Source organism: Hippopotamus amphibius, chromosome 13, assembly GCF_030028045.1.
Source record: "Hippopotamus amphibius kiboko isolate mHipAmp2 chromosome 13, mHipAmp2.hap2, whole genome shotgun sequence".
NCBI lineage: Eukaryota > Metazoa > Chordata > Mammalia > Artiodactyla > Hippopotamidae > Hippopotamus > Hippopotamus amphibius.
In genome coordinates, this window is record NC_080198.1 from 34315784 (window position 1) to 34341256 (window position 25473).

General features: G+C 42.5%; 1 protein-coding gene across 3 annotated transcripts in view; it reads left to right on the top strand.

The window, feature by feature from the left end:
- CHDH (choline dehydrogenase) overlaps positions 1-25473 on the top strand; it is a 62641-nt gene that overhangs the window by 18221 nt on the left and 18947 nt on the right. For all 3 annotated transcript variants that reach the window (XM_057705792.1, XM_057705791.1, XM_057705793.1), the window contains exons 3-6: positions 16766-17520; positions 18156-18307; positions 19068-19197; positions 20147-20281. In XM_057705792.1, the coding sequence (XP_057561775.1) occupies positions 16818-17520; positions 18156-18307; positions 19068-19197; positions 20147-20281 (1120 nt within the window). In that variant the 5' untranslated portion in view covers positions 16766-16817. The remainder of the gene's footprint in view (positions 1-16765; positions 17521-18155; positions 18308-19067; positions 19198-20146; positions 20282-25473) is intronic.

Genomic DNA, 25473 nt, shown 5'->3' on the forward strand with positions numbered 1-25473 from the left:
CACACCCTCTACAGCATTTATTGTTTCTAGATTTTTTGATGATGGCCATTCTGACGATCATGTGATTTTTATTCTTCAGTCTCTTAATGTGGATATTGAAGAATCCTTGCATCCCTGGGGCTATGTCCCCCCTCGCCACCCCCACCCCCCCGCCCCATCCTGCCCTCCCCGCTGGTTGTTTGGCCTGAGGTGTCCCAGCACTGACCTCCGGGAGAGCTCATACTGATAAATATTCTGTGAGACCTCTACCACCAGTGTTCTTGCCCCCACAGTGAGCCACAGCCAACCCCTGCTTCCCCAGGAGACCCTCTAAGACCCACAGGTAGGTCTAGCCTAGGGTCCTATGAAGTCGCTGCTTTGTGCTGGGTCCCAGTGCATGTGAAACCTTGTGTGCGCCCTCCAAGAGTGGAGTCTCTGTTTCCCCCAGTCCTGTGGAGCTCTTGCACTCAAGCCCCACTGGCCTTCAAAGCCAAAAGCTCTGGGGGCTTCTCCTCCTGTTGGCAGACCCTCAGGCTGGGGAGCTTGATGTGGGGCTCTGAAATCACTCCTGTGGTTGAACCGTTGTGATGTAATTATTTTCCAGTTTGTGGGTTGCCCACCCAGCGAGAATGGGATTTGGTTATATCACAAAAGTGCTTCTCCTACCATCTTGTGGCTTCTTCTTTGTCTTTGGATGCAAAATATCCAAAAGACACTCTTTTTTTATCCATGATTATTCAGCAGTTTGTTGTGATTTTGGTGTTTTCGTGAGAGGAGGTGAAGTCCTTCTACTCTGCCATCTTGTCTGGAATTGAGGGGCTGCTTTTAGTTTGGATGCTTGCTGCCTCTTTCCTCAGCGTATGCTGGCTGTTATCCTCTTGAAACGGGGTGTGTATATGTGGCGGCCTGTGAGCACTCCCCATACGGTGTGGGCAGCGATTGGTGCCCACCCCGTGGGTTACCCAGCAGCCTCAGCAGACTGTACACCCCCGGAACAGAAGGGGCGGCGCTTGGCACCTGCTTACAGGTCCCCTAGCTGCAGTGGCAGCCCATGCACCCCTGGGACAGTAGAACCAGCGATTGGTGCCTGCTCCTCACCTGTGCGTGCTCCCCGGATGGCAGGGGCAGTGACTGGCACCTGCTCCCGGATCTCCTAGTGGTGGTGACAGCCTGTGCACTCCTGGGACAGCAGGGACGGTGATTGGGGTCTGCTTGCGTCCTGTGGTGGAGGCAGCATTTGGCACCGGCTCGTGGGTCTCCCATTGGCAGTGGTGGCCTGCAAACTCCCAGGACAGCAGGGACAGCGATTGGTGCTTGCTCCCATGTCCCAAGTTTCATTCCTTTTTAAGGCCGAATAACGTTGCATTGTATGTATATACCACATTTTGCTTGTCCAGTCATCTGTTGATGGACATTTGTGTTGTTTTCACCTTTTTGCTATTGTGAATAATGCTATTGAAAAACATCAGCATACACGTATCTGTTTGAGTTCCTGCTTTCAGTTATTTTGGGTACATACCTAGGAGTGGAAGTGCTAGATCATGTGGTAATTCTATGTTTAACTTTTTGAAGAATCACCAAACTGTTTTCCACAGTGGCTGCACCATTTTGCATTCCCACCAACAGTGCACAAGGGTTTCAAGTTCTCCACATCCCTGTCAACATTTGTTATTTCCCATTTTTTGGATAATAGCCATTCTAATGGATGTGAGGTGGTATCTCATGGTTTTAATTTGCATTCCTGATGTTGAGCATCTTTTCACATGCTTATTGGCTATTTTTATATCTTTAGAGAAATGTCTATTCCAATTTCTTTGCCCTTTTTGTGTGTGTGTGTTGTTTGATTTTTGTTGTGATTGAGTAGTAGGAGTTCTTTATATATCCCAGATATTAATCCCTTATGAGATCTATGATTTGCAAACATTTTCTTCCATTATGTGGGTTATCATTTCACTGTCTTGATGGGGTCTTTTGATGCACAAAAGTTTTTAATTTTGATGAAATCCAGTTTGTTCTTTCCTTCATTGTTTGTGCTTTTGGTGAAGCATCATTGTCAAGTGAGAAATCATTGACAAATCCAGTGTCATGAAGATGTTTTCCTATGTTTTTATCTAAGGGTTTTATAATTTTAGTTCTTATATTTAGGTCTTTGATCTATTTAAATTTTTGTATATGATATAAGGTAAGGATCCAACTTCATGCTTTTGCATATGGATATCCACTTTTCCCAACACAGTTTGCTTAAAAAAAATGATCCTTTCTCTATTGAATTATTGTGTCACCCTAGTGAAAAAAATTCACCATTCATGTGAGGGTTTACTTTTGCACTCTCTATTCTATTATTCTATATGTCTGTCCTTATGCCCCCACCATACTGTTTTGATTACCATAGCTTTGCAGTAAGCTTTGAAATCAGAAAGCGTCAGTCTTCCAATTTGTTATATTCCAAGATTGTTTTGGCTATTTGGGGTCCCTTGAGATTGTATATGAATTTTAGGATAGGTTTCTCTATTTCTGTAAAAGCACTGTTGGGATTTGGATAGGGATTACATTGAATCTGTAGATTGCCTTAGGTAGTATTGTCATTTTAACAATATTAAGTTTTCCAGCCCATGAACACAGGATGTCCTTCCATTTCTTTATGCCTTCTTTAATTTCTTTCAGCAATGTTTTGTAGTTTTCAGTGTTAAGTCTTTCAACTCCTTGGTTAAGTTTATTTCTAAATACTTTATTCTTTTTGCTACTATTATAAGTGGAATTGTTGCCTTAATTTCCTTTTTAGATTGTTCAATGTTAGTGTCTAGAAATGCAACTGATTTTTCTGTGTGTGATTTTGGATCCTGCAACTTTGCTGAATTTACTTATTGGCTCTAATAGCTATTGTATGCGTCTCTGTGTAAACTTTAGGATTTTCTACATGTGAGATCATGTCATGTACAGAGCTAACTTTACTTCTTTGTTTAAAATTTTGATGCCTTTTATTTCCTTTTCTTGACTGATTTCTTTGGCTAGAACTTCCAGTATTGTGTTGACCTTGTATGCTGTGATATTGCTAAATTCACTTACTAATTCCAGTAGCTTTCTTTGTAAATTCCTTGGGAATTCTATGTAGATGATCATCTTGTCTGCAATTAAGGACACGTAATTCTTCCTTTCCAATCTGTATGCCTTTTACTTTTAATTAATTAATTAACCTTAAATCCCTGCTTAGAACCTTCAAACGATGTTGAATAAAAGTGATTAGAGTGAACATCCTTGCCTTGTTTCTGATCTCAGGGGGAAAGCTCTTAGTCTTTCACCATTGAGTACAAAGTCAGCTGTGGGTATTTCATAGATTCCCTTTATCAGGAAGTTCTCTTCCATTCTTTAAGAACACAGAGATTTTATGCATGCTGGATATATCCAAATGCTTTTTGCATTAATTAAAATGATCATTTTTTTTTTCCTTTTTGATGTGTTAAAACACTGACGGATTTTCAAATGTGAAACCAATCTTATATTCCTGGAATGAACTCTAGTTGGTTATGATGTATCCTTTTTGTTTGTTGCTGGATTTGATTTGCTAAAATTTTGTTTAAAAGTTTTGCGTCTTTGTTCATGATGGTTATTGGTCTATAGTTTTCTTGTGATATCTTTGGTTTTGTTAACAGGATACTGCTGGCTTTATAAAATGAGTTGGTGAATGTTCTCATCTGTTTTCTATAGAATTGGTATTGTTCCATTGTTTTTTAAAAAATATTTATTTATTTTGGCTGCTCCAGGTCTTGTTGTGGCCCGTGGGGGTCTTTGTTGTGGTGTGTTTAGTTGCAGCACGTGGGATCTCAGCTGTGGCACTCAGGCTTCTTAGTTGCGGCACGCAGACTCTTAGTTGCAGCACACGGACTCAGTTGCGGCATGCATATGGGATCTAGTTCCCCAACCAGGGATTAAACCTGGGCCCCCTGCATTGTGAGTGAGGACAGAATCCTAACCACTGGACCACCAGGGAAGTCCTGGTATTATACCATCTTGAATGTTTCTTAGCTTTTACCAATGTAGTCTAGAGTTTTCTTTGTAGGAAAAATTTAAATTATGAATTTAATTTTTTAAATGAATATATACAGCTATTTAGGTTATATAGTTCTTCCTGAGTGAACTTTGATAATCTTTCAAAAAATGTATCCATACCATCTTAATTATCAAATGTATTGCCCTAAAGTTGTAATAAAAGTCTTACTGTTTGTAGAATATATAGGGATGTTCCCTCTGTCATTGCCAATGTTGGTAATTTGTGTTATACCTCTTCTTTTCTTTGCCCGGGTAGAGGTTTATTAATTTGATTAATTGTTTTAAAGAACTGCATTTTGGTCTTATTAATTTTTTCTATTTTTAAATTTGTTTTCAGTTTTATTGATTTCTGCTGTTATGTTTATTATTTTCTTCTGCTCACCGTGGGACCAATTTTCTTTCTTTCTGGGTCTTTTTTTTTCTTTTTTTTCTTTTTTTTAATTTATTTTTGGCTGCGTTGGGTATTCGTTGCTGGGCGCAGGCTTTCTCTAGTTGTGGTGAGTGGGGCTACTCTTTGTTGTGGTGCGTGGGCTTCTCAGTGCAGTGGCTTCTCTTGTTGTGGAGCATGGGCTCTAGGCGTGTGGGCTTAGAGTACTTGGGGTGTGCACACTTCAGTGGTTGCGGCACATGTTCTCAGGAGTTGTGGCATGCGGGCTCAGTAGTTGTGGCTCGTGGGCTCCAGAGTGCAGGCTCAGTAGTTGTGCCATATAGGCTTAGTTGTGACATGTGGCTCTTAACACAGGCTCCGCAGCATGTGGGATCTTCCTGGACCAGGGATCGAACCTGTGTCTCCTGCATTGGCAGGCAGATTCTTAACCACTGAGCCACCAAGGGAAGTCCCTTTTCTGGCTTTTTAAAGGTGAAAATGTAGTTCCTCAATTTGAGATCTGACTTTTCTAATGTAAGCATTTTAATGCTGTGTTTTTCTCTCAAAGCACTGCTTTCCTGCATCCCACACATTTCTGTCTGTTGTGTTTTCATTTTCATTCACTCCAAACACTTGCTAATTTCTCTTGTGGTTTCTTCTTTGATTTATGGATTATTTAAAAGTGTGTTGTTTAATTTCTTAATATTTAGGGGTTTTTTTCAGGTATATTTTTATTTCTAAGTCAGTTCTTTTGTGGTTAGAGAGTATACTTTGTAGCATTTCAGTCCTCTTAAATTTGTTGAGATTTTTATAATGGCCCAGAATACTGTCTGTCTTGGTGATGTACACTTGCGAAGGACATGTATTCTGCTGGTGTTTGGGTGTTCATACTAAGTGTTAATTAGGTCAACTTAGTTCATAATGTTGATTAAGTCTTGGATATTTTTACTGACTTTTTATCTAGGAGTTTTATCTGTTACCGAGAGGGGGGTATTGAAATCTCCAAATAATTGTGTATTTATTCATTTCTCCTTTCAGTTTTATCAATTTATGCTTCATGCTTTGGAAGCTCTACTAGGCATATACACACTTAGAATTGTTTTGTCTTTATGATATGATTTCAAAGTGATAAAGAGGTCAACCTTGGTTAATATTCTTCTAAACCTTGGTTAATATTCTTTATACTGAAGTCTACATTGCTATTAATGTAGTCACTTTCTTTTTTGTTTAGTGTTTGTGTAGTATATCTTTTTTTCCATTTTTCTTATTTGTTACTTATGTCTTTATATTTAAAGTGGGTTTTCTTTTTTGGCAGACAGCATATACTTGAGTCCTGCTTTTTTAAAAATCCCATTTGACAATCTGTGCATTTTAATTGAAGTGTTTAGACTATTTACACTTCATACAGTTATTGACATGGTTGGATTTGAATCTACCATTTTGCTGTTTGCTCTTTATCCCATCTCTTCTTAGTTTCTTCTACCTTTTTAAAAAATATTTTATTTATTACCACTATTGACTCATTAGCTACAATTCTTTTTTTATTTGATTTTTTAGTGGTTGTGCACAGCATTACAATATATAACTTAGCAGTATATAACTTAGCATACATTCAAATGATATTATACCATTTCATTTATGGTATAAAAACCTTATAAAGGAATACTTCTATTTCTCCCTTCTGTCATCCTTTGTGCTATTATTGTTACATACATTTTAATGATATGTATGTTATGAACCCTATAGTATATTTTAGTACTTTTCCTTTAGATAGTCAGTTATATTCTAAAGAGATTAAAAATACAGGGGGAAGTGTATTGTATTTACCCACTGTGGTAGGCTTAAACAATGACCCCCCATCATATCCATGTCCTAACCATAGAGTCTGTGAATATGTTACCTTATATGGCAGAAGGGGCTTTGCAGATGAGATTCAGAATCTTGAGATTGAGAAATTACCCTGGATTATCCAAGTGACCCTAATGATGTAATCATAAGTATCCTAATAAGAGAGAGATACTACTATAGAAATAAGAGATTCAGTGACAGAAGCAAGAGGCTGCGCTGATGTAAGAAAGGGGCTACTTTCCTGCAACTAAGGAAATGCAGGTGGCCCCTAGAATCTAGAAAAGGCAAGGAAACAGATTCTCCTCTAGGGAGCTTCTAGAAGCATCCAGCCCTGCCAGCACCTTGGCTTTAGCCCAGTGAAACTGATTTCATAACTCTGGCTTTCAGAGCTGTGAGAGAATAAATGTGTGTTGTTTTGAGCCACCACGTTTGTGGTAATTTGTTACAGCAGCCATAAGAAACTAATACACCCACAATTTTTACCATTTCCTATTGCTTCTCCTTTCTTTGTATGAATAGATTGAAATTTTTATCTGGCATCGTACTCCTTTTGCCTAAAGAACTTATGCAGTGCAGATCCAAGTGGTAATAAATTCTCTCAGCTTCTGTTTCTCTGAAGATGTCTTTTTTTCTCCTTCATATTTGAAAGATAACGTCACTGTGTAGACAGAATTCTGTTTGGGGTTGTTTGGGTTTTTTTTTTTTTCCCTCTTTCAATACTTTAAATTTGTCACTCCATTATCTTCGGGATTGTATGTTTGTTTGATTTTTTTCTATAATTAAAAATTTTGTATTGAAGTGTAGTTGATTTACAATGTTGTGCTAATTTCTGCTGTACAGCAAAATGACTCAGGTATATACATATATACATTATTATTTTTTTACATAAATTTATTTTTTTATGTGTTTTTTTGGCTGTGTTGGGTCTTTATTGCTGCATGCGGGCTTTCTCTAGTTACAGCGACCAAGGGCTTCTCTTCTTTGCAGTGCGCGGGCTTCGCAGTGCAGTAGCTTCTCTTGTGGAACACAGGCTCTAGGCGCCTGGAGTGCAGTAGTTGTGGCATGTGGGCTCAGTAGTTGTGGTTCGTGGGCTCTAGAGCACAGGCTTAGTGATTGTGGCACACAGGCTTTGTTGCTCTACAGCATGTGGGATCTTCCCAGCCCAGGAATCCAACCCATGTCCCCTGCATTGGCAGGTGGATTCTTAACCACTGTGCCACCAGGGAAGCCCTTTTTTTTTTTTTTTTTTTAATATTCTTTTCCATTATGGTTTATCCCAGGAGATTGGATATAGTTCCCTGTGCTATACAGTAGGACATTGTTGTTTATCTGTTTTAAATGTAACAGTTTGTATCTACTAACCCCAAACTCCCAGTTCACCCCTCTCCCTTCCCCCTCCCCCTTGGCAACCACAGGTCTGTTCTCTATGCCTGTGAGTCTGTTTCTGTTTTGTAGATAGGTTCATTTGTGCCCTATTTTAGAGTCCACATATAAGTGATAATATATGGTATTTGTCTTTCTCTTTCTGACTTATTTCACTTAGTATGATAATCTCTGGTTGCATCCATGTTGCCTCAAGTGGCTTTATTTCATTCTTTTTTATGGATGAGTAGTATTCCATTGTATATATGTATCACATCTTCTTTGTCCGTTCATCTGTCAATGAACATTTGGGTTGTTTCCATGTCTTGGCTATTGTGAATAGTGCTGCTATGAACATAGGGGTACATGTATCTTATGGAATTATAGTTTTGTCCAGGTGTATGCCCAGGAGTGGGATTGCTGGATCATATGGTAGTTCTATTTTCAGTTTTCTGAGGAACCTCCATACTGTCTTCCATAGTAGCTGCACCAATTTATATTCCCACCAACAGTGTAGGAGGCTTCCCTTTTCTTCAGACCCTCTCCAGCATTTATTATTTGTAGAATTTTTGATGATAGCCATTCTGACTGCTGTGAGGTGGTGCCTCATTGTAGTTTTGATTTGCATTTCTCTAATAATTAGCGATGTTGAGCATCTTTTCATGTGCCTATTGGCCATCTATGTGTTCTTTGGAGAAATGTCTACTAAGGTGTTCTGCCCATTTTTTGATTGGGTTGTTTGTTTCTTTGTTGTTGAGTTGTATGTGCTATTTGTATGTTTTGGAGATTAAAACCTTGTTTTTGCAAATATTTTCTCCCATTCCGTAGGTTGTCTTTTTGTTTTGTTTATGGTTTCTTTTGCTGTGCAAAAGCTTGTAAGTTTGATTAGGTCTCATTTATTTATTTTTGTATTTATTTCTAATGCCTTGGGAGACTGATCTAAGAAAACACTGGTACAATTCATCTCAGAGAATGTTTTGCCTATGCTCTTTTCTAGGAGTTTTATGGTGTCATGCCTTATGTTTAAGTCTTTAAGCCATTTGAGTTTATTTTTGTGCATGGTGTGAGGGTGTGTTCTAACTTCACTGATACATGTGCAGCTGTCCAACTTTCCCAGCACCACTTGCTGAACAGACTGTCTTTTCTCATTTTATATTCTTGCCTCCTTTGTCAAAGATTAATTGACTGTAGGTGTGTAGGTTTATTTCTGGGCTCTCTATTCTGTTCCATTGATCTGTAGGTCTGTTTTTGTACCAGTACCATACTGTTTTGATTACTGTAGCTTCGTAGTATCGTCTGAAGTCTGAGAGAGTTATGCCTCCTGCTTTGTTTTTTTTCCCTCAGGATTATTTTGGCAATTCCAGGTCTTTTATGGTTCCACATAGTTTTTGGATGATTTGTTCTAGTACTGTGAAAAGTGTCATGAGTAATTTGATAGGGATTACATTAAATCTGTAGATTGCCTTGGGTAGTATTGCCTTTTTTTTTTTTTTTTTAAGTATTGCCATTTTAACAATATTCTTCCAATCCAAGAGAATGGGATATCTTTCCATTTCTTTGAATCCTCTTTAATTTCCTTTATTAATGTTTCATAGTTCTCAGCATATAAATCTTTCACCTCCTTGGTCAGGTTTATTCCTAGGTTGTTTTTTTACTTTTTATTTTTGGTGTGATTTTAAAAGTTATTGTTTTTAAATATTCCTTTTCTGATATTTCATTGTTAGTATAAAGAAAGGTATTGGGGAGATAGATTGGGAGTTTAGGAGTTACATATACACACTGCTATAATTAAAACAGATAACCAACAAGGACCTACTGTTAAAAAAAAAAAGAAATGCAACCAGTTTCTGAATGTTAATCTTTTATCCTGCTACTTTGCTGAATGCATTTATTATATCTAGTAGTTTTTGTGTGGCGTTCTTAGGGTTTTCTGTATATAGTATCATGTCATCTGCATATAGTGACAGTTTTACCTCTTCCTTTCCAATTTGGATACATTTTATTTCTTTCTCTTGGCTGATTGCTGTGGCTAGGACTTCCAGTACTATGTTGAATAGGAGTGGTGAGAGTAGGCATCCTTGTCTTGTTCTAGATTTTATTGGGAAGACTTTAAGCTTTTCACCATTGAGTATTATATTGGCTGTGGGTTTGTCATAAATGGCTTTTATTATGTTGAGATAAGTTCCCTCTGTACCTACTCTGGTAAAAGTTTTTATCATGAATGGATGTTGAATTTTGTCAAATGCTTTTTTTGCACTTATTGAGTTGATCATGTGGTTTTTGGCTTTTCTTTTGTTTATGTGGTGTATTACATTGATTGATTTGCATATGTTGGACTATGCTTGTGAACTTGGGATGAATTCCACATGGTTGTGGTGTGTGATCTTTTTTATGCATTGTTGGATTTAGTTTGCTAATATTTTTTTGAGGATTTCTGCATCTATATTCCTCAAAGATATTGATCTGTAATTTTCTTTTTTGGTGGTATCTTTGTCTGGTTTTGGTATCAGGGTGATGGTGGCTTCATAGAATGTCTTTGGGAGTATACCCTCCTCTTCGGTCTTTTGGATGAGTTTGAGAAGGATCAGTGTAACTTCTTTGTATCTTTGGTAGAATTCGCCTGTGAAGCCATCTGGTCCTGGACTTTCATTTGTAGGGAGGTTTTTTGTTTGTCTTATTTTGGTTTTGTTTTTTTTGTTTTTTACAGGTTCTATTTCACTTCTAGTGATCAGTCTGTTCAAATTATCTATTTCTTCTTGATTCAATTTTGGTGGGCTGTATGTTTCTAGAAAGTTGTCCATTTCTTCTAGGTTGTCAAATTTTTTGGCATATAATTGTTTGTAGTATTCTCTTATGGTTTTTTTAAATTAAAAACATTTTTTTGCTGCACCGTGCAGCTTGGAGGATCTTAGTTCCCCAACCAGGGATCAAACTTGGGTCCACAGCAGGGAAAGCACCAAGTCCTAACCATTGGACCACCAGGGAATTCCCTGTCTTACGGTTTTTTTGTATTTCTGCAGTATTGGTTGAGAGTTCTCCTTTCTCATTTCTTATTTTGTTTATTTGGGTTCTCTCTCTTTTCTTCTTGGTGAGCCTGGCCAGAGGTTTGTCAGTTTTATTTACACTTTGAAATAACCAGCTCTTGATTTTATTGATTTTTTCTATTTTTTTGATCTCTATTTTATTTGTTTCCTCCCAGATCTTTATTATTTCCTTCCTTCTGCTGACTTTAGGTTTTGTTTGTTCTTCTTTTTCTAATTCTTTTAAATGGTATGTTAGGTTGTTTATTTGAGATTTTTCTTAATTTTTAAGAAAGGCCTGTATTGCTATAAATTTCCAAGAACTGTTTTTGCTGCATCCCATAAATTTTATAGGATTGTATTTTCATTGTTGCTTGTCTGAAGGTATTTTTAAATTTCCTTTTTGATTTCCTTGTTGACCCATTGGTTTTCTAGTAGCATGGTGTTTAGTCTCCAAGCAATTATTTTTTTTCTCATTTCTTTTCCTGTCGTTTGTTTTTAGTTTCATGCTGTTGTGGTCAGAGAAGATGCTTGAAATAATTTCTATACTCTTAAATTTGTTGAGATTAGTTTTGTGCCCTACTATGTGCTCCATCCTAGAAAATATTCCATGTGCACTTGAAAAAAATGTATTTTTTATGGATGTAATGTCCTGAAAATATCAATTAAGTCTAACTGTTCTGTTGTATCATTTAGGATCTCTGTTGCTTTATTGATTTTTCTGTCTAGAAGATCTGTTCATTGATGTGAGTGGGGTATTAAAGTCTACTATTATTGTATTCCATCATTTTCTCCCTTTATGTCTGTTAGTATGTGTTTTATGTATTTGGGTGCTCCTATTTTAGGTGCATATATGGTGACAAGTGTAAAATCCTCTCCTTGTATTACCATTATATAGTGTCCTTCTTTTTCTTTATAGCCTTTGTTTTAAAGTCTATTTTGTCTGATATGCGTCTTGTAGCTCCTGCTTTCTCGTCATTTCCGTTTGCATGAAATATCTTTTTCTATCCCCTCACTTTCAATCTGTGTGTGTCCTTTGCCCTAAGGTGGGTCTCTTGTAAGCAGCATATTGTAGGCTCCTGGTTTTAAATCCAGTCTGTCACTCTGCGTCTTTTGATTGGAGCATTTAGTGCATTGACATTTAAGGTAATTATTGATACATATGTTTTTATTGCCATTTTAAACCTTGTTTTCCAGTTGACTCTGTGTTCCTTTTTTGTTCCTTTTTCTTCTTCTGGTTTGATGATTTCCTTTCATTTTATGCTTGTGTTCTCTTGTTTTTGTTTTGTTGTGCGTGCGTGTGTGCGTGCGTGTGTGTGTGTGTGTGTGTGTGTGTGTGTGTGAATCTATTGTATGTTTTTGATTTGTGGTTGCCCTGTTTTTCAAGTATGTTAACCCCTTCCTATATCTGCTTGTTTTAGACTGATAGTCAATGTAAGCTTAAACACATTCTTAAGAAAAAAAAAAGGAATCTGCATTTTCTTACTGTCCTTCCCCATATTTTATGATTTTGATGTCATTTTTTACATCTTCGTGTTTATCCTTTTGCTGTTCTTTTGTTTATCATCACTTTCACAAATAGGTTTTGTTTTGTTTTGTTTCTCTTTTTGATCTATATACTGGCTAATTTAAGTGATTTACTTTCCAATTGTGATTTCCTGCTTCCTATATCTTCTTGCTTCTTTTCTATTTAAAGAAGACTTTTCAATATTTCTTTGAGGATGAGTTTAGTATTGCTGTATTCTTTTAGGTTTTGCTTGTCTGAAAAATTTTTTATTTTTCCTCCTATTCTAAATGATAATCTTGCTGGATAGAGTATTCTAGGTTGCAGATTGTTCCCCTTCAAGGCTGTGAAAATATTTTGCCACTCCCTTCTGGCCTGCAGTGTTTCTGTAGAGAAATTAGCTGATAGCCCATAAGGGGTTTCCCTTGTAATTAACTCTTTGTTTTTCTCTTGCTGCCTTTAGAATCCTCTCTTTATCTTTAACTTTTGACATTTTTATTATAATATGTCTTGGTGTTAATCTGTTTGGGTTCCTCTTGTTTGGGCCCCTCTGTGTTTCCTGTACCTGGATATCTGTGTACTTCTTTAGGTTTGGGAAGTTTCCAGCCATAATTTCTTCAAATACATTTTCAATCCCCTTTTCTCTTTCTTCTCCTTCTGGAATCCCTATTATGCGTAGATTGGCATGCTTTATATTATCTTATATTGCTTTCACTTTTTTTTCATTTGGCTTTCTGTCTACTCTTCTGTTTGGGTAATTTCCATTATTCTATCTTCCAGGTCACTTATTTTCTCCTGCATTATGCATTCTGCTCTTCATTGCCTTTAGCTCAGTTTTTGTCTCAGCAAATGAATTTTTAATTTTTTCTTGGCTCCTCCTTATAGTTTCTAGTTGCCTTTTTTACAGTACTTTGCATTTCTGTTGATAGCCTTTCTTAATTCCTTCAGTGTTTTCATTACCTCCTTTTTTTAACTCTGTATCTATTAGACTGAAGAGGTCTGTTTCATTGTTTGTTCCTTCAGGGGAATTCTCTTGGTCTTTTAACTAGGAGTGGTTCCTCTGCGTCTTCATTTTTCTTGTATTTCTCTTACTCTGTGAGTTTAGGAGAAACAATTATCTACTGTAGTCTTGGGGGCTATTTGTATGAGGAAGCATCCCTGAGTAGCTTGTGTGGGTTTAATACTTTTTTGGCATGAGGGCTGTTTTTGGTTTGGATGCTTGCTGTCTTTTTCCTCAGCGTGGGCTGGCCATTATCTCCTTGATAGGGGTTGTGCAGGTGGCCCAGGCAGGCTCCCAGGGAGGCAGAGGCAGTGGTTGGTGCCCAGTTGTGGGACCTTCGGCACTGGCAGCAGTCCACGCCCACCTCTGGAGACCAAGATGACAGCAGTGACTCGCACTCGCCCCCGGAGTTCCAGTAGGCAATGCCCTGCTGCCTAAGAGGACGCACATGGAGAAGGAAGCTCCTGTGGCAGTCCCGCCCCCCTCCTTGCCTGCCCCCAACAATGGGCCCCTGCCTCTCTGGCAGGCCCAGGCTTCTTCCCATACTCCCTCGGTTGTGGCACACCACACCCTAGCCCTCTCAGGCTGTCACCATGCAGCCAACCCCAGTCCTCTCTCCAGGCCTGACCTCTGAAGCCCGAGCCTCAGCATTCAGCCCCCGCCCACCTCAGTGGTCCAATGTCTCAGGCTGGGGAGTGCCAGGTGGTGGCATGGACCCTCTGTGCAGATCTCTCTCTGCTTTGCCTTCCACAAACCAGTTACTGTGCTGTCCTCCAGGGCCCTGAAGCTCCCCCTCTGTCTTGGCAGATCTCCCCACCAGTGAGGGGACTTAGCAGTGTGCAGAAACATGTCCTCTTTCACAGCTCACCTCCAGGGGCATAGGTCCTGTCCTGATTCCTCCCTCTCTCTTTCTCTTCTTTTTTCTTTTGTCCTACCTCGTTGCCTGGAGATTCTCTTGCTCTTTTGGAAGTCTGAGGTGTTTTGCTAACGTTCAGTAGATATTCTGTGAGAATCGTTCCACATGTAGATGTACTTTTGATGTATTTGTGGGAGAAGGTGAGCTCCCTGTCCTACTCCCCTGCCGTCTGGATCCGATCCTGGATTGTATGTTTTCTGATGAGAAGTTTGCAGCCACTCTTAAATTTATTCCTCTGTACATATGTTTTTTGGGGGACTGGCTGCTTTGATGATTTTTTTCTGGGATTTCAGCAATTTGACTGTGATGTACCTAGATGTGTTTCTCTTCGTATTGATCTTGCTTGAGATGCTCTAAGCTTCTTGAATCTGTGGTGTTTTTGTCTTGCATTAATTTTGGGGAAGTCTTAGCAATTATGTCTTCAGATATCTTTTTATCCCTGTTTGCTCTCTGTCCTCCTCTGCCTCTCTCTCCCCTTCTCCCTCTGCTCCTCCTCTCTCCCCTTCTTCTTTTTTCCCTTTATTCCTTTCCTGCCTCTGGGACTCCAGTTGTCTATACTTTAGATAGCTTGATATCATCCCATAGCTCTCAGTTCTGTTCTCTCTCTTTCTCTTTCACTCTTTCTTCTCATATTTCCATTTGGATAATTTTTATTCACCTAATGTTCAGTTTCACTTATTCTTTTCTCTGCTATGTACAGTCTCATCTCTGGTAATTTTTTTTTTTTAGCAGTTCTGTTTGTGCTTTGTAAAAAATTTATTTATTTATTTGTTTTACGATTTAACAAGTGTGATTGGTATCATTTTATTTTTAAAATATTCATATTCTATTTATTTATTTATTTATTTATTTATTTTTGGCTGCATCTCACCTTAGTTGTGGCACACAGGATCCTCTTTGAGGCATGTGGGATCTTTCATTGCAGTGCACAGGCTCTTCATTGCAGGCTGTCTAGTTGTGGCACGCAGGCTTCTCTCTAGTTGTGGCATGCGGGTTTTCTCTCTCTAGTTGTGATGTGTGGGCTCCAGGGCGCATGGGCACTGTAGTTGTGGCATGTGGGTTCCAGAGTACGTGGGCTCTGTAGTTTGTGGCACTCAGGCTCTCTAGTTGAGGCGCATGAGCTCAGTAGTTGTGGTGCACAAGCTTAGTCGCCCTGCGGCATGTGGGATCTTAGTTCCCTGACCAGGGATCGAACTCGCATCCCCTGCATTGGAAGGTGGATTCTTTACCATTGGACCACCAGGGAAGTCTCTGTGCCTTTTTTAATAGTTGCCAACTTTTTGCTGAAATTGCCTGTCTGTTCAATGTGTCCACCTTTTCAACTAAATCTTTTAAAATGTTAAACTTGGTTGTTTTAAAATCTTTGATAGTTCTGTCTGGATGCATCACCCCTTGGTCTGGTTCTGTTAACTACTTTTCTGTTTATAATGAGTCATTTCTTTTTCTTGTTTCTGTGTCTATTAATTTTTTATTGAATTCATGGCCTTGTAACGGGATAATAGGGACTAAGGTATATGCCCAGAAAAGTACATGCCTTTTATTCTGTTGGGTCGTGTGTGTGGAGTGTTGCATCAACCCAGTTGGGAGTTGAGCACTGGGCTGCTGTCACCTTGTGCTAGCATGAGGCCCGGAGCGCTGGAAGGTTCTCAGAATTCCTGCTTCAGATTTAGCTTTTAAGAGGCCCTGTGCCTTTCTCCTGTGCCTGCAAGAATGGGGCTGGGGCAGGGGTGGTTGGAATCTTTCTCTCCACTCTCACCACTTAGCCAGCCTCCAGCGACAGGCTGGTGTCATTACTTGATGCAGACTCATGGAGAGGGTGGGTGTACTTATCAGGGTTCTTTTGATGTTTTTCAGTTCTTTTGCAGCCTCAGTCTTGGGCAGGCCTTGTGTGTCTGAGCCTCATAGGTGGGGCTTTCTCAAAGGTTCCTGTGTCAATGGAGGTCTTGATGGGATATTTTGGCTCTTTTCCACCTCTGTGCACTGAGCATGTTGGGATTGATATGAACAGTGTTGGGAAAGGACCCTCCAGAAGTTATTGGCATTTGTTAAAACTCCAGTACTTGACAGAGTGATCTTTGAAGATTGTAGCTCTGACCCCATCCCTGCTGAAAAGCCCTCTCCTGCACACTGGGGCCCTGAGGTCAAAGGCTTTGAGCTCTATAGTCTCCAGCCTCTCATCCTGACCTTCCTCTGATTATTTATTTGTCTTGTCTGTCTCCCTGGTCCCAGATGATCAGTTCTGAGGGCAGATGTCTTGTTTTCTGAGTTTTGTTAGAGAGGAAATGGTGCATGGCATGTGGTAGGGTCTCAGCAACTGTCTTACTGTTTTGAATGCATGAGGAGCGAGCGCAAACCTGGAAGCCCTTATTGCCGCTGTTATCCAGCAGGTAGCGTCCTTCCCATCCTCCAGGTTCATGCACGATGTCACAGGGAAGCCTTTCTGGGGACCTCCCCACTCCGTGTTTGGGGAGGAGCCTCTCTCCTGTGCCTCCAGCCCTGTGCTTGTTGGTCCAGGCACAGCCACCACGGGAATGATAGTCCTGCTCGTGCTTCTGCTCGCTCCTCCTAGCTCCCCAGGGCAGTGCTGTGCCAGCCAGGCCTGCCCCACCCAGCACTGGGCGGACACCTGGCGGCCTGCAGGGGCCCTTTGCTGCCCTAACTTCGGGCTGATTCTGCACACGCGTGCTGAGTTCAATTTTAAAGGCCTCTTTTCCTGTTTTAGGGAAAGTGAATCATCACATTCCCCTCCGTGGAAGAGGACTTGGGCTGGAAGCATGTGGTGCATCCTGCGAGGCTGGAGGCGAGGGGCTCTGGGCCCACGGGGAGCCCCGGGGCCGCGCTGGACCCGGGCCATCCGTGCTCTGGCCAGTGAGCGTCCCCGCAGCACGGGTGAGTACAGCCACGTGGTGGTGGGTGCGGGCTCCGCTGGCTGCGTGCTGGCCAGTCGGCTCACGGAGGAGCCCGACGAACGTGTGCTGCTGCTGGAGGCCGGGCCCAAGGACGTGTGCGCGGGGAGCAAGCGGCTCCTGTGGAAGATCCACATGCCCGCGGCCCTCGTGGCCAACCTGTGCGACGACAGGTACAACTGGTGCTACCACACGGAGCCGCAGCCGGGCCTGGACGGCCGCGTACTGTACTGGCCGCGCGGCCGAGTCTGGGGCGGCTCGTCCTCGCTCAACGCCATGGTCTACGTGCGCGGACACGCCGAGGACTACGAGCGCTGGCAGCGGGAGGGCGCGGCGGGCTGGGACTACGCGCACTGCCTGCCTTACTTCCGCAAGGCGCAGGCGCACGAGCTGGGCGCGGGCGTGTACCGCGGCGGCGCCGGGCCCCTGCGCGTGTCTCGGGGCAAGAGCGGCCACCCGCTGCACCACGCGTTCCTGGAGGCGGCGCGGCAGGCCGGCTACCCCTTCACCGAGGACATGAATGGCTTCCAGCAAGAGGGCTTCGGCTGGATGGACATGACCATCCACGAAGGTAGCGCGAGGCCTCTGATTCCCCGTCCCCCGGGTTCCTCCTTTAAAAGCGAAAGCTTCTCTATCCCAGTCCCGTTCCTCCTGCCCCATCATGGCCAGTAAGTGTGGACAGACGGGCTGGTTTGAGGTGGAGGGGATGTGACAGACTGCCCCAGCGACAGGCCACAGAATACCACTCAGAGCCAGAGAGAAGTGACTCAGAGATGGTGCCACCTCGGGCATCCTCTGGTCCCTGTGGGTGTGGATAAAGTAGAGTCGGCTCTCTGGTCACATAACCCCGTTTTAGAGCCTAACAGATGGGTGTAGGGAGGCACACAGCAGTGACCGGCCTTGCTTGCCACAGAGCAGAGGCAAGGCCAGGGAGGACCCAGGGCTCTCCTTATCAGCCGCTCTTGGTCTCTGTCATCCTGTCAAGGATGAGGGATGTTTTCGCACCTGCATGCAGGGGTCTCATGGAGATGTGGATTTCAGCTGGACAGCGTGGTTTAGTCTCAGCCTTCTTTTGAAGGCAGAGCTTGCACAGTCAGGGGAAGGGCACATTCCCTCTTTCTGCAGTCCTTCCTTACCTCCCCCTGCATGATCGGTGCCCAGGGAACAGGCAGGGGCTGTGACTGATCGCCGTGCTCTGTCCTGCAGGCAAGCGCTGGAGCACGGCCTGTGCCTACCTGCACCCGGCACTGAGCCGCCAGAACCTCACGGCCGAGACCCAGACATTTGTGAGCAGGGTGCTGTTTGAAGGCACCCGTGCGGTGGGTGTGGAGTACATCAAGAACGGCCAGAGCCACAGGGTGAGTGAATTACTGCCAGGCCTGGGTGGCTCACATGGCCGGGAGGGAGTGGGCAGTGACCCCGTGGTCACAGTCAGTGTGGGTGGGCAGGAGTCATGTTCTTGTCTCCATCGACATGGTGGTAAGGAGTGAGCAGCTGGGGGCAACAGCCTGAAAGACTGTGCCCAGGGCCTTGCAGGAGTTGGTGGCCTGGACGAGGTGAGGAAGCCCCAGTCTAGCCACCTTCAGAGGGCCTGTGGTGCCCTGGCATGAGTGCTCCCATGAACTCTGTCTGCTACAGCTTTCCACACTTGTCCAGAAGTTGATAGGTTCATATTAGAGACTTTAAAAACCATACCTGTGATTACACTCTGTATTTCTGCACTGTGCTGTTTTCCACTTAGCATGTGGGGATTGTTCTGCATCGCATGTGAAGATCTGGCTCACCACGTGCTTTATTTAAACTGCTCGTTTGAGTGCCTGCTTTCATTCATCTCATTTAAGCTCTACAGTCCTGTTTTTAAGACCATCGTTACTGTCTGGCTGTTGCAGAATTTATCAGAGTATGAACCACACTTTATGATCACGCACTCCCGTAGCTGCACGTGTGGGCTGCTTTCAGCTGCGGGGGCCCTGAGCATCTTTTTCCTTGCTCGGGGGCCTGTGAATAGGATCCCCACCTACCATCTGGGAACATCATGCCAAGGCCACGATATCTTGGGGTTTTGACCGGCTTTTTTGGAAGGGAGACGTGACCTGCATGGGCCCCTGCCTCTTCCAGGCTTATGCCAGCAAGGAGGTGATTCTGAGTGGAGGTGCCATCAACTCTCCACAGCTGCTCATGCTGTCGGGCGTGGGTAACGCAGATGACCTCAAGAAACTGGGCATCCCGGTGGTGTGCCACCTTCCTGGTGAGCTCCCTTCCCCACGGTGCCCCAGAGGGGTCCCTGCTAGATAAAACAGTTTATTATATTTTATTAGCATGGAATCGGGAGGGGACAGGAGTCAGAGCTCCTCAGAACTGTTACATTCTTCCCACAGCCTGAAGGTCCCCCATGCCTCCTGGACTTGTACTCCCAGGGAAACCCCAAGCACTGTGTTGTTTTCCTCCCTTCCCCGGACATCCCATCCCTCTCAGCAGCGAGGGCCCTCTAGCAGGGAGCAACTACCTGTGAAGCCCACTGGGCCAGGCTCAGGCAGGTCAACAGGGCAGCCCTGTGGCAAGAGGGGTCCAGGCCTTTATGTTTTCCATTCTTAGGACTTACCAGCTACCCTGACGTGCTGTTCATGTTAAGATGGTTCTCCCAGGCCTAATATTTATTTCATAGACTGTTCTGATGCTCTTTGGGGCCTGGCCTTGTCCCTCTTACCCTCTCTTATAACCCAAGCTCCCAGAGGTTGAGGCTTTATCATAAGAGGTCTGTGAAAGTGCTGGTCCATAACAGTGATCCGCCCAGCATCCCCTTGAACTTGGATGGGCTCGTGCAGGGTGACAGGCCTGCTTCCCTTCTTCCCCAGGCCAGGGGTGAGGGTGGGGCCATCAGCCATTCCAGGACAGCTCACTGAGGGGTGCCAGCTGTAGGCGTGGGCACTGCCCTGGTGGAGGGCGCTGCTTAGCAGGCAGGCACCTGGATGGTTACAGATGGTGCTGTGGGAGCGAGTGTCAAGGGCAGGCAGCTTTGGCAGCATCTGAGAGGGCCAGACTTGGCTGGGAGTGTGGGAATGCTGTCCCTGGGAACGAGCAGGAGCTGGCCTGGCAGATAAGTGGATGGGGGAAAAGTTTTCAAAACCAGGGGGATGTTGAGAGGCCAGCTAAGCCCCTTTGGGAGACATTTTCTTAACCACGCCCTCTGGTTTTAGGAGTTGGCCAGAACCTCCAAGACCACTTGGAGATATACATCCAGCAGGCATGCACCCGCCCCATCACCCTCCACTCAGCACAGAAGCCCTTAAGGAAGGTCCGGATTGGCCTCGAGTGGCTCTGGAAGTTCACAGGTGGGTGTGGCTCATCCATGACTTTGGAAGAGATGGTCTGTGGGCAGCACAACCTCCATCCTGAGGTGCCTGGCACAGGCTGTGGTTCCAGATTGCTGGTTCAAAGCTGAGCTATGCCATTTATCTCAGCTCTCTAAGCATCAGTTTTCCCATCTGCAAAATGGGAATACACAGTTCCTGCGTGGCAGATTGGTGTGAGGACCAGATGCAATACACAGGGCTTGCCCAGGGTGAGACTCTGAGGGATGGACGGGGATGGCCTCATCCTGGACACCATCTGGGGCCCAAGGGGCCAGGAGAAAAGGCACAGAAAAGGCACTTGATGCTAAACTACAGCTTCCATTTCTCAACATTTTCCAGTCAGTTTCTAGCTGGGTCTCACAGTACTGAGTTTGGTCAGGAAGTGGTGCTTGGAAATCTTATTCACTCATCATGCGTTTCTTGCACACTTACTGTGTGCTGTGCTACATGGTGAGAAGTGCTAATAAGGCAGGTTTTCTTATGCTCTAGTGGAGACAATGGAAGGAAACTAAGTAAACATGCTAGATTTTAAGTACAGTGAAGGAATAATCAGAATGTTAAACTAAAGAATGGTGGCAGGGGGTCTGTTAGGCAGGAAGAATACGTGCAGAGGCCCTGGGGCTAGGCGTTTGGTGTGTTTGAAGAACGAATTTGTTGGGCCAGGGAGATTGCAGCACCTTGAGGAGGAGGTGGTGCAGGTGTTGCAGGGCCTTCCAGGGCCCGAGAGTGAACTCTTGTCTAACACTCGGAAAGGAATTGTCCGATGAGACGTACGTACTGGCAAAGCAAAAGACTTTATTGGGAAGGGCCACCCTGGGCAGAGAGCAGTAGGGTAAGGGAACCCAGAGAGAACTGCTCTGCCACATGGCTCACTGTCTCAGGTTTTATGGAAATGGGTTAGTTTCCAGGTTGTCTCTGGCCAGTCATCGTTTGGCCCATAGTCTGACTTGGGGTCCTTCCGGGTGGCACGCGCCTCTCTCAGCCATGATGGATTCCAGCGAGAAGGACTCTGGGAAGTTGGTCATCTCTTCCCTCTTGTGGCCTCTCCTGAATTCTCCCGGGAGATATGTTAACTCTACTGTTGAGACTTCTCGTTTTGATGCCTATGCCTCTCAAATTATGAAAATTATTAATATTATTGCTGTTAGTGAAATAAATGAGCCTATTGATGAGATAGTGTTTCATGTTGTGCATGCATCTGGGTAGTTGGAATATTGGCGTGGCATTCCCGATGGACCTAGGAAATGTTGTGGGAAGAAGCTTATAGCTACAAATACAATTACAAAGTGAAGTTTTGCTCACGTTGAGTTGAATGTATAACCCAAGAATAGTGGGAAACAATGTACGAAGCCTCCCATAAGAGCGAATACTGCTCCTGTTGATAGTGTGTAGTGGAAATGTGCAATACATAATGTGTATCATGAAGGATGATGTCTTGTGATGAGTTAGCTGGGACAGTTCCTGTTAATCCACCTACTGTAAAAAGGAAAATGAAGCCCAGGGCTCTTATTATGGTGGGAAATCATTTGATATCATCAATACCTCCGTGAAGGGTTGCTAGTCAACGACTTACTTTTACTCCCATGGGAATAGCAATAATTATAGTGGCTGACGTAAAATATGCTTGTGTGTCTACATCTGTACCTAGTGTACACATACGATGAGCTCGTACGATGAATCCTGAAAATCCGATTGATATTATGGCTCATACTCTACCTATATATCCAAAAGGCTTTTTCCCCTGAAATAAGTTACAATATGCGAGATTATTCCAAATACAGGTAAAATCAGAATATAGACTTCAGGGTGTCCGAAGAATCAGAATAGGTGTTGATATAAGGTTGGATCACCCCCTCCCACGGGGGTCAAAAAAGGTTGAGTTTAGGTTTTGGTCTGTTAGTAGCATAATCATCCCAGCTGCTAATACAGGTAATGATGATAGCAGCAATACAGCTGTCATTAAAACTGATCACACAAATAGTGGTGTTTGATACTGGGATATAGCAGGTGGTTTTAGATTAATAATTGTAGTAAAATTAATAGCACCTAAAATTGAAACATCTGCTAGATGTAGGGAAAAGATAGTAAGGTCTACTGAAGCTCCAGCATGGGCTAAGTTTCTGGCTAAGGGTGGAGGTACAGTTCAGCTTGTACCAGCACCGGCTTCAGCTATTGACGATTTAAGTAGTAGTAGGAAGGAGGGTGGAAATAATCAGAAGTTTATATAATTTACACAGGGAAAGGCTATATCGGGTGTCCAGTCATTAGTGGGACTAGTCAGTTTCCAAAGCCTCCAATTATAGGCATAACTATAAAAAAAATTATTACAAATGCATGGGCTATTACAAGTACATTGTAAATCTGATCATCTCCAAGCAGTGTTCCAGGTTAGCCTAATTCAGCACAAATTAACAGGTTTAAGGCAGTGCCTACCATTCCAGCCCAAGCACCAAATAATAAATATAAAGTACCGATATTATGGTTAAGAATAGTCAATGGTTTATGAACGTAGGTAAAATGGCTGAGAAACCATTAGACAGTAAATCTAAAGACAGGGGTTGAGTCTTCTTTTTGCCAAGTCCTGTGGTGAATTTTACATATTGAATTGCAAATTCAAAGAAGCATCTTCAGTTCTGCGGGGGCTTCTCTCACCTTTTTTTCCCTAGTGGCGGGAGAAGTAGATTGAAGCCAGTTGACTAGGGTATGTAGGTGTTAACTAAAAGTTTCATGGGAAATGTAATCCCACCAATCTGGTGAGGATTTAGCTTAATTAAAGTGTCTGATTTGCATTCATTGATATAGGAGATCTTGGAATCCTTATTGAGCAGTAATTAAGTAAATTGTAAATTATACTTGCTTAGGGCTTTGAAGGTTCTTGGTCTGTGTAACCTAAATTCCTAGTCCATTACTGAAAGGATTGGTGTAAGGGGTAAGAGTATTGTGGATATTACGATTACTGTTGGTAGGAAATTGTTTTGTAAAATCAAATTGTCATTTTACTTTTATATTATTTATACAGGGAAATATAGTTAGTGCTGTAGAATACATGAGTTGTATGTAGAAGTATAGGTTGAGTAATGCTGTGATAGCTATTAGTGTGGGTAAAATATTTTTTGTTTTTTCCTGAATGATTATTCATTTTGGCCTAAATCCTGATCGTGGTGGAAGACCTCCTATTGAGAATAGGGTGATGAGAATGAGGGTGTAATAATGGGTGTGTTATTTTGTGTGATACTGATAGTGTGGTGGTGGCTGAGTTGTAAATGAATAGTATCAATATGGTAAGTGTTGCTATAATATAAATTAGTAGGTTTAGGATTGTTATAGTTGGTTTATACAATATAATGGCTGTTATTCACCCTATGTGAGCAATTGATGAATAAGCTATAATTTTTTGTTGTTGGGTTTGGTTTAGTTCACCCCATCCTCCAATTATAATAGATAGTATAGGTATGGATAACATTAGGTGTAGGCTGATGGATGGTGAGATTTGGTATAATACTGACAAGGGTGCAAGTTTTTGTCACGTGAATAAGATTAAGCCTGCTGTTAATAAGATACCTTGCGTAACTTCAGGTGCTCAGAAGTGGAATGGAGATAGCAAGAGCCCTAACCATAAAACTAGAGCTATTACTGTAGCTGCTGTTGGATTAAAGATTTTTGTAATAGTTCACTGGCTGGGGTATAATAGGTTAATGACGACGGTTGTTATAAGTAATATTGATGTAGTAGCTTGTGTTAGAAAATATTTAGTAGATGCTTCTATAGCTCGTGGGTTAAACTTTTTTTATTATAATGGGAATAATGGCTAGTATATTTATTTCAAAGCTGATTCAGATAAGTAGTCAGTGGGAGCTGGTTATTACAATTATGGTCCCTGAGATAATGGTTGTTATGATGATGGTGAAGATGATGGGGGTTATTAGTACTGGAAGGATGTAAACCAGCATTTTCAGGGTATGGGCCCAACAGCTTATTTAGCTGATCTTACTGTAGAATATAGTGCAATGTGGTAGCACGAAGAATTTTGAATGCTTAAGGGTAGGTTCAATTCTTATGATTCTAGAAACAAGAGGGTTAAACCTCTATAAATTTATCACAGTAACTTTCTTTTTAAATACATCTTTATTGGAGTATTAACTGCTTTACAATGCTGTGTTAGTTTCTGCTGTACAACAAAGTGAATCAGCTATAAGTATACACATATTCCCGTATCCTCTCCTTCTTGAGTCTCCCTCCCACACTCCCTATCCCACCCCTCTTGGTCGTCACAAAGCACCATGCTTATCTCCCTGTGTTATGCAGCAGCTTCCCACTAGCTATCTCTTTTACATTTGGTAGTGTATATATGTCAATGCTACTCTCTTACTATGTCCCAGCCTCCCCTTCCCCTCCACCCAGTGTCCTCAAGTCTGTTCTCCACATCTGCGTCTTTATTCCTGCCCTGCTACTAGGTTCATCAGTACCATTTTTCTAGATTCCATATATATGTGTTAGCATATGGTATTTGTTTTTCTCTTTTTGGCTTACTTCACTCTGTATAACAGACTCTAGGTCCATCCACCTCACTACAAATAACTCAGTTTCATTCCTTTTTATGGCTGAGTAATAGTCCCTTGTATATATGTGCCACATCTTCTTTATCCATTCATCTGTTGATGGGCATTTAGGTTGCTTCCACATCCTGGCTATTATAAATAGTGCCGCAGTGAACACTGTGGTACGTATATCTTTTATTTATTTATTTATTTTATTTATTTTTTTGTTCAATCATCTGTCTTTATACACATATCCCTGTATTCCCTCCCTTCCTTGACTCCCCCCCCTTGAGTCCCCCCCACCCTCCCTGCCCCAGTCCTCCAAGGCATCTTCCATCCTCGAGTTGGACTCCCTTTGTTATACAACAACTTCCCACTGACTATTTTACAGTTGGTAGTATATATATGTCTGTGCTACTCTCGCTTCGTCTCAGCTTCCCCTTCACCCCCCGCCCCCTCCCAAACCTCGAGTTCTCCAGTCCATTCTCTGTATCTGCGTCCTTGTTCTTGTCACTGAGTTCATCCGTACCATTTTTAGATTCCATATATGTGAGTTAGCATACAATATTTGTCTTTCTCTTTCTGACTGACTTCACTCTGTATGACAGACTGTAGGTCTATCCACCTCATTAC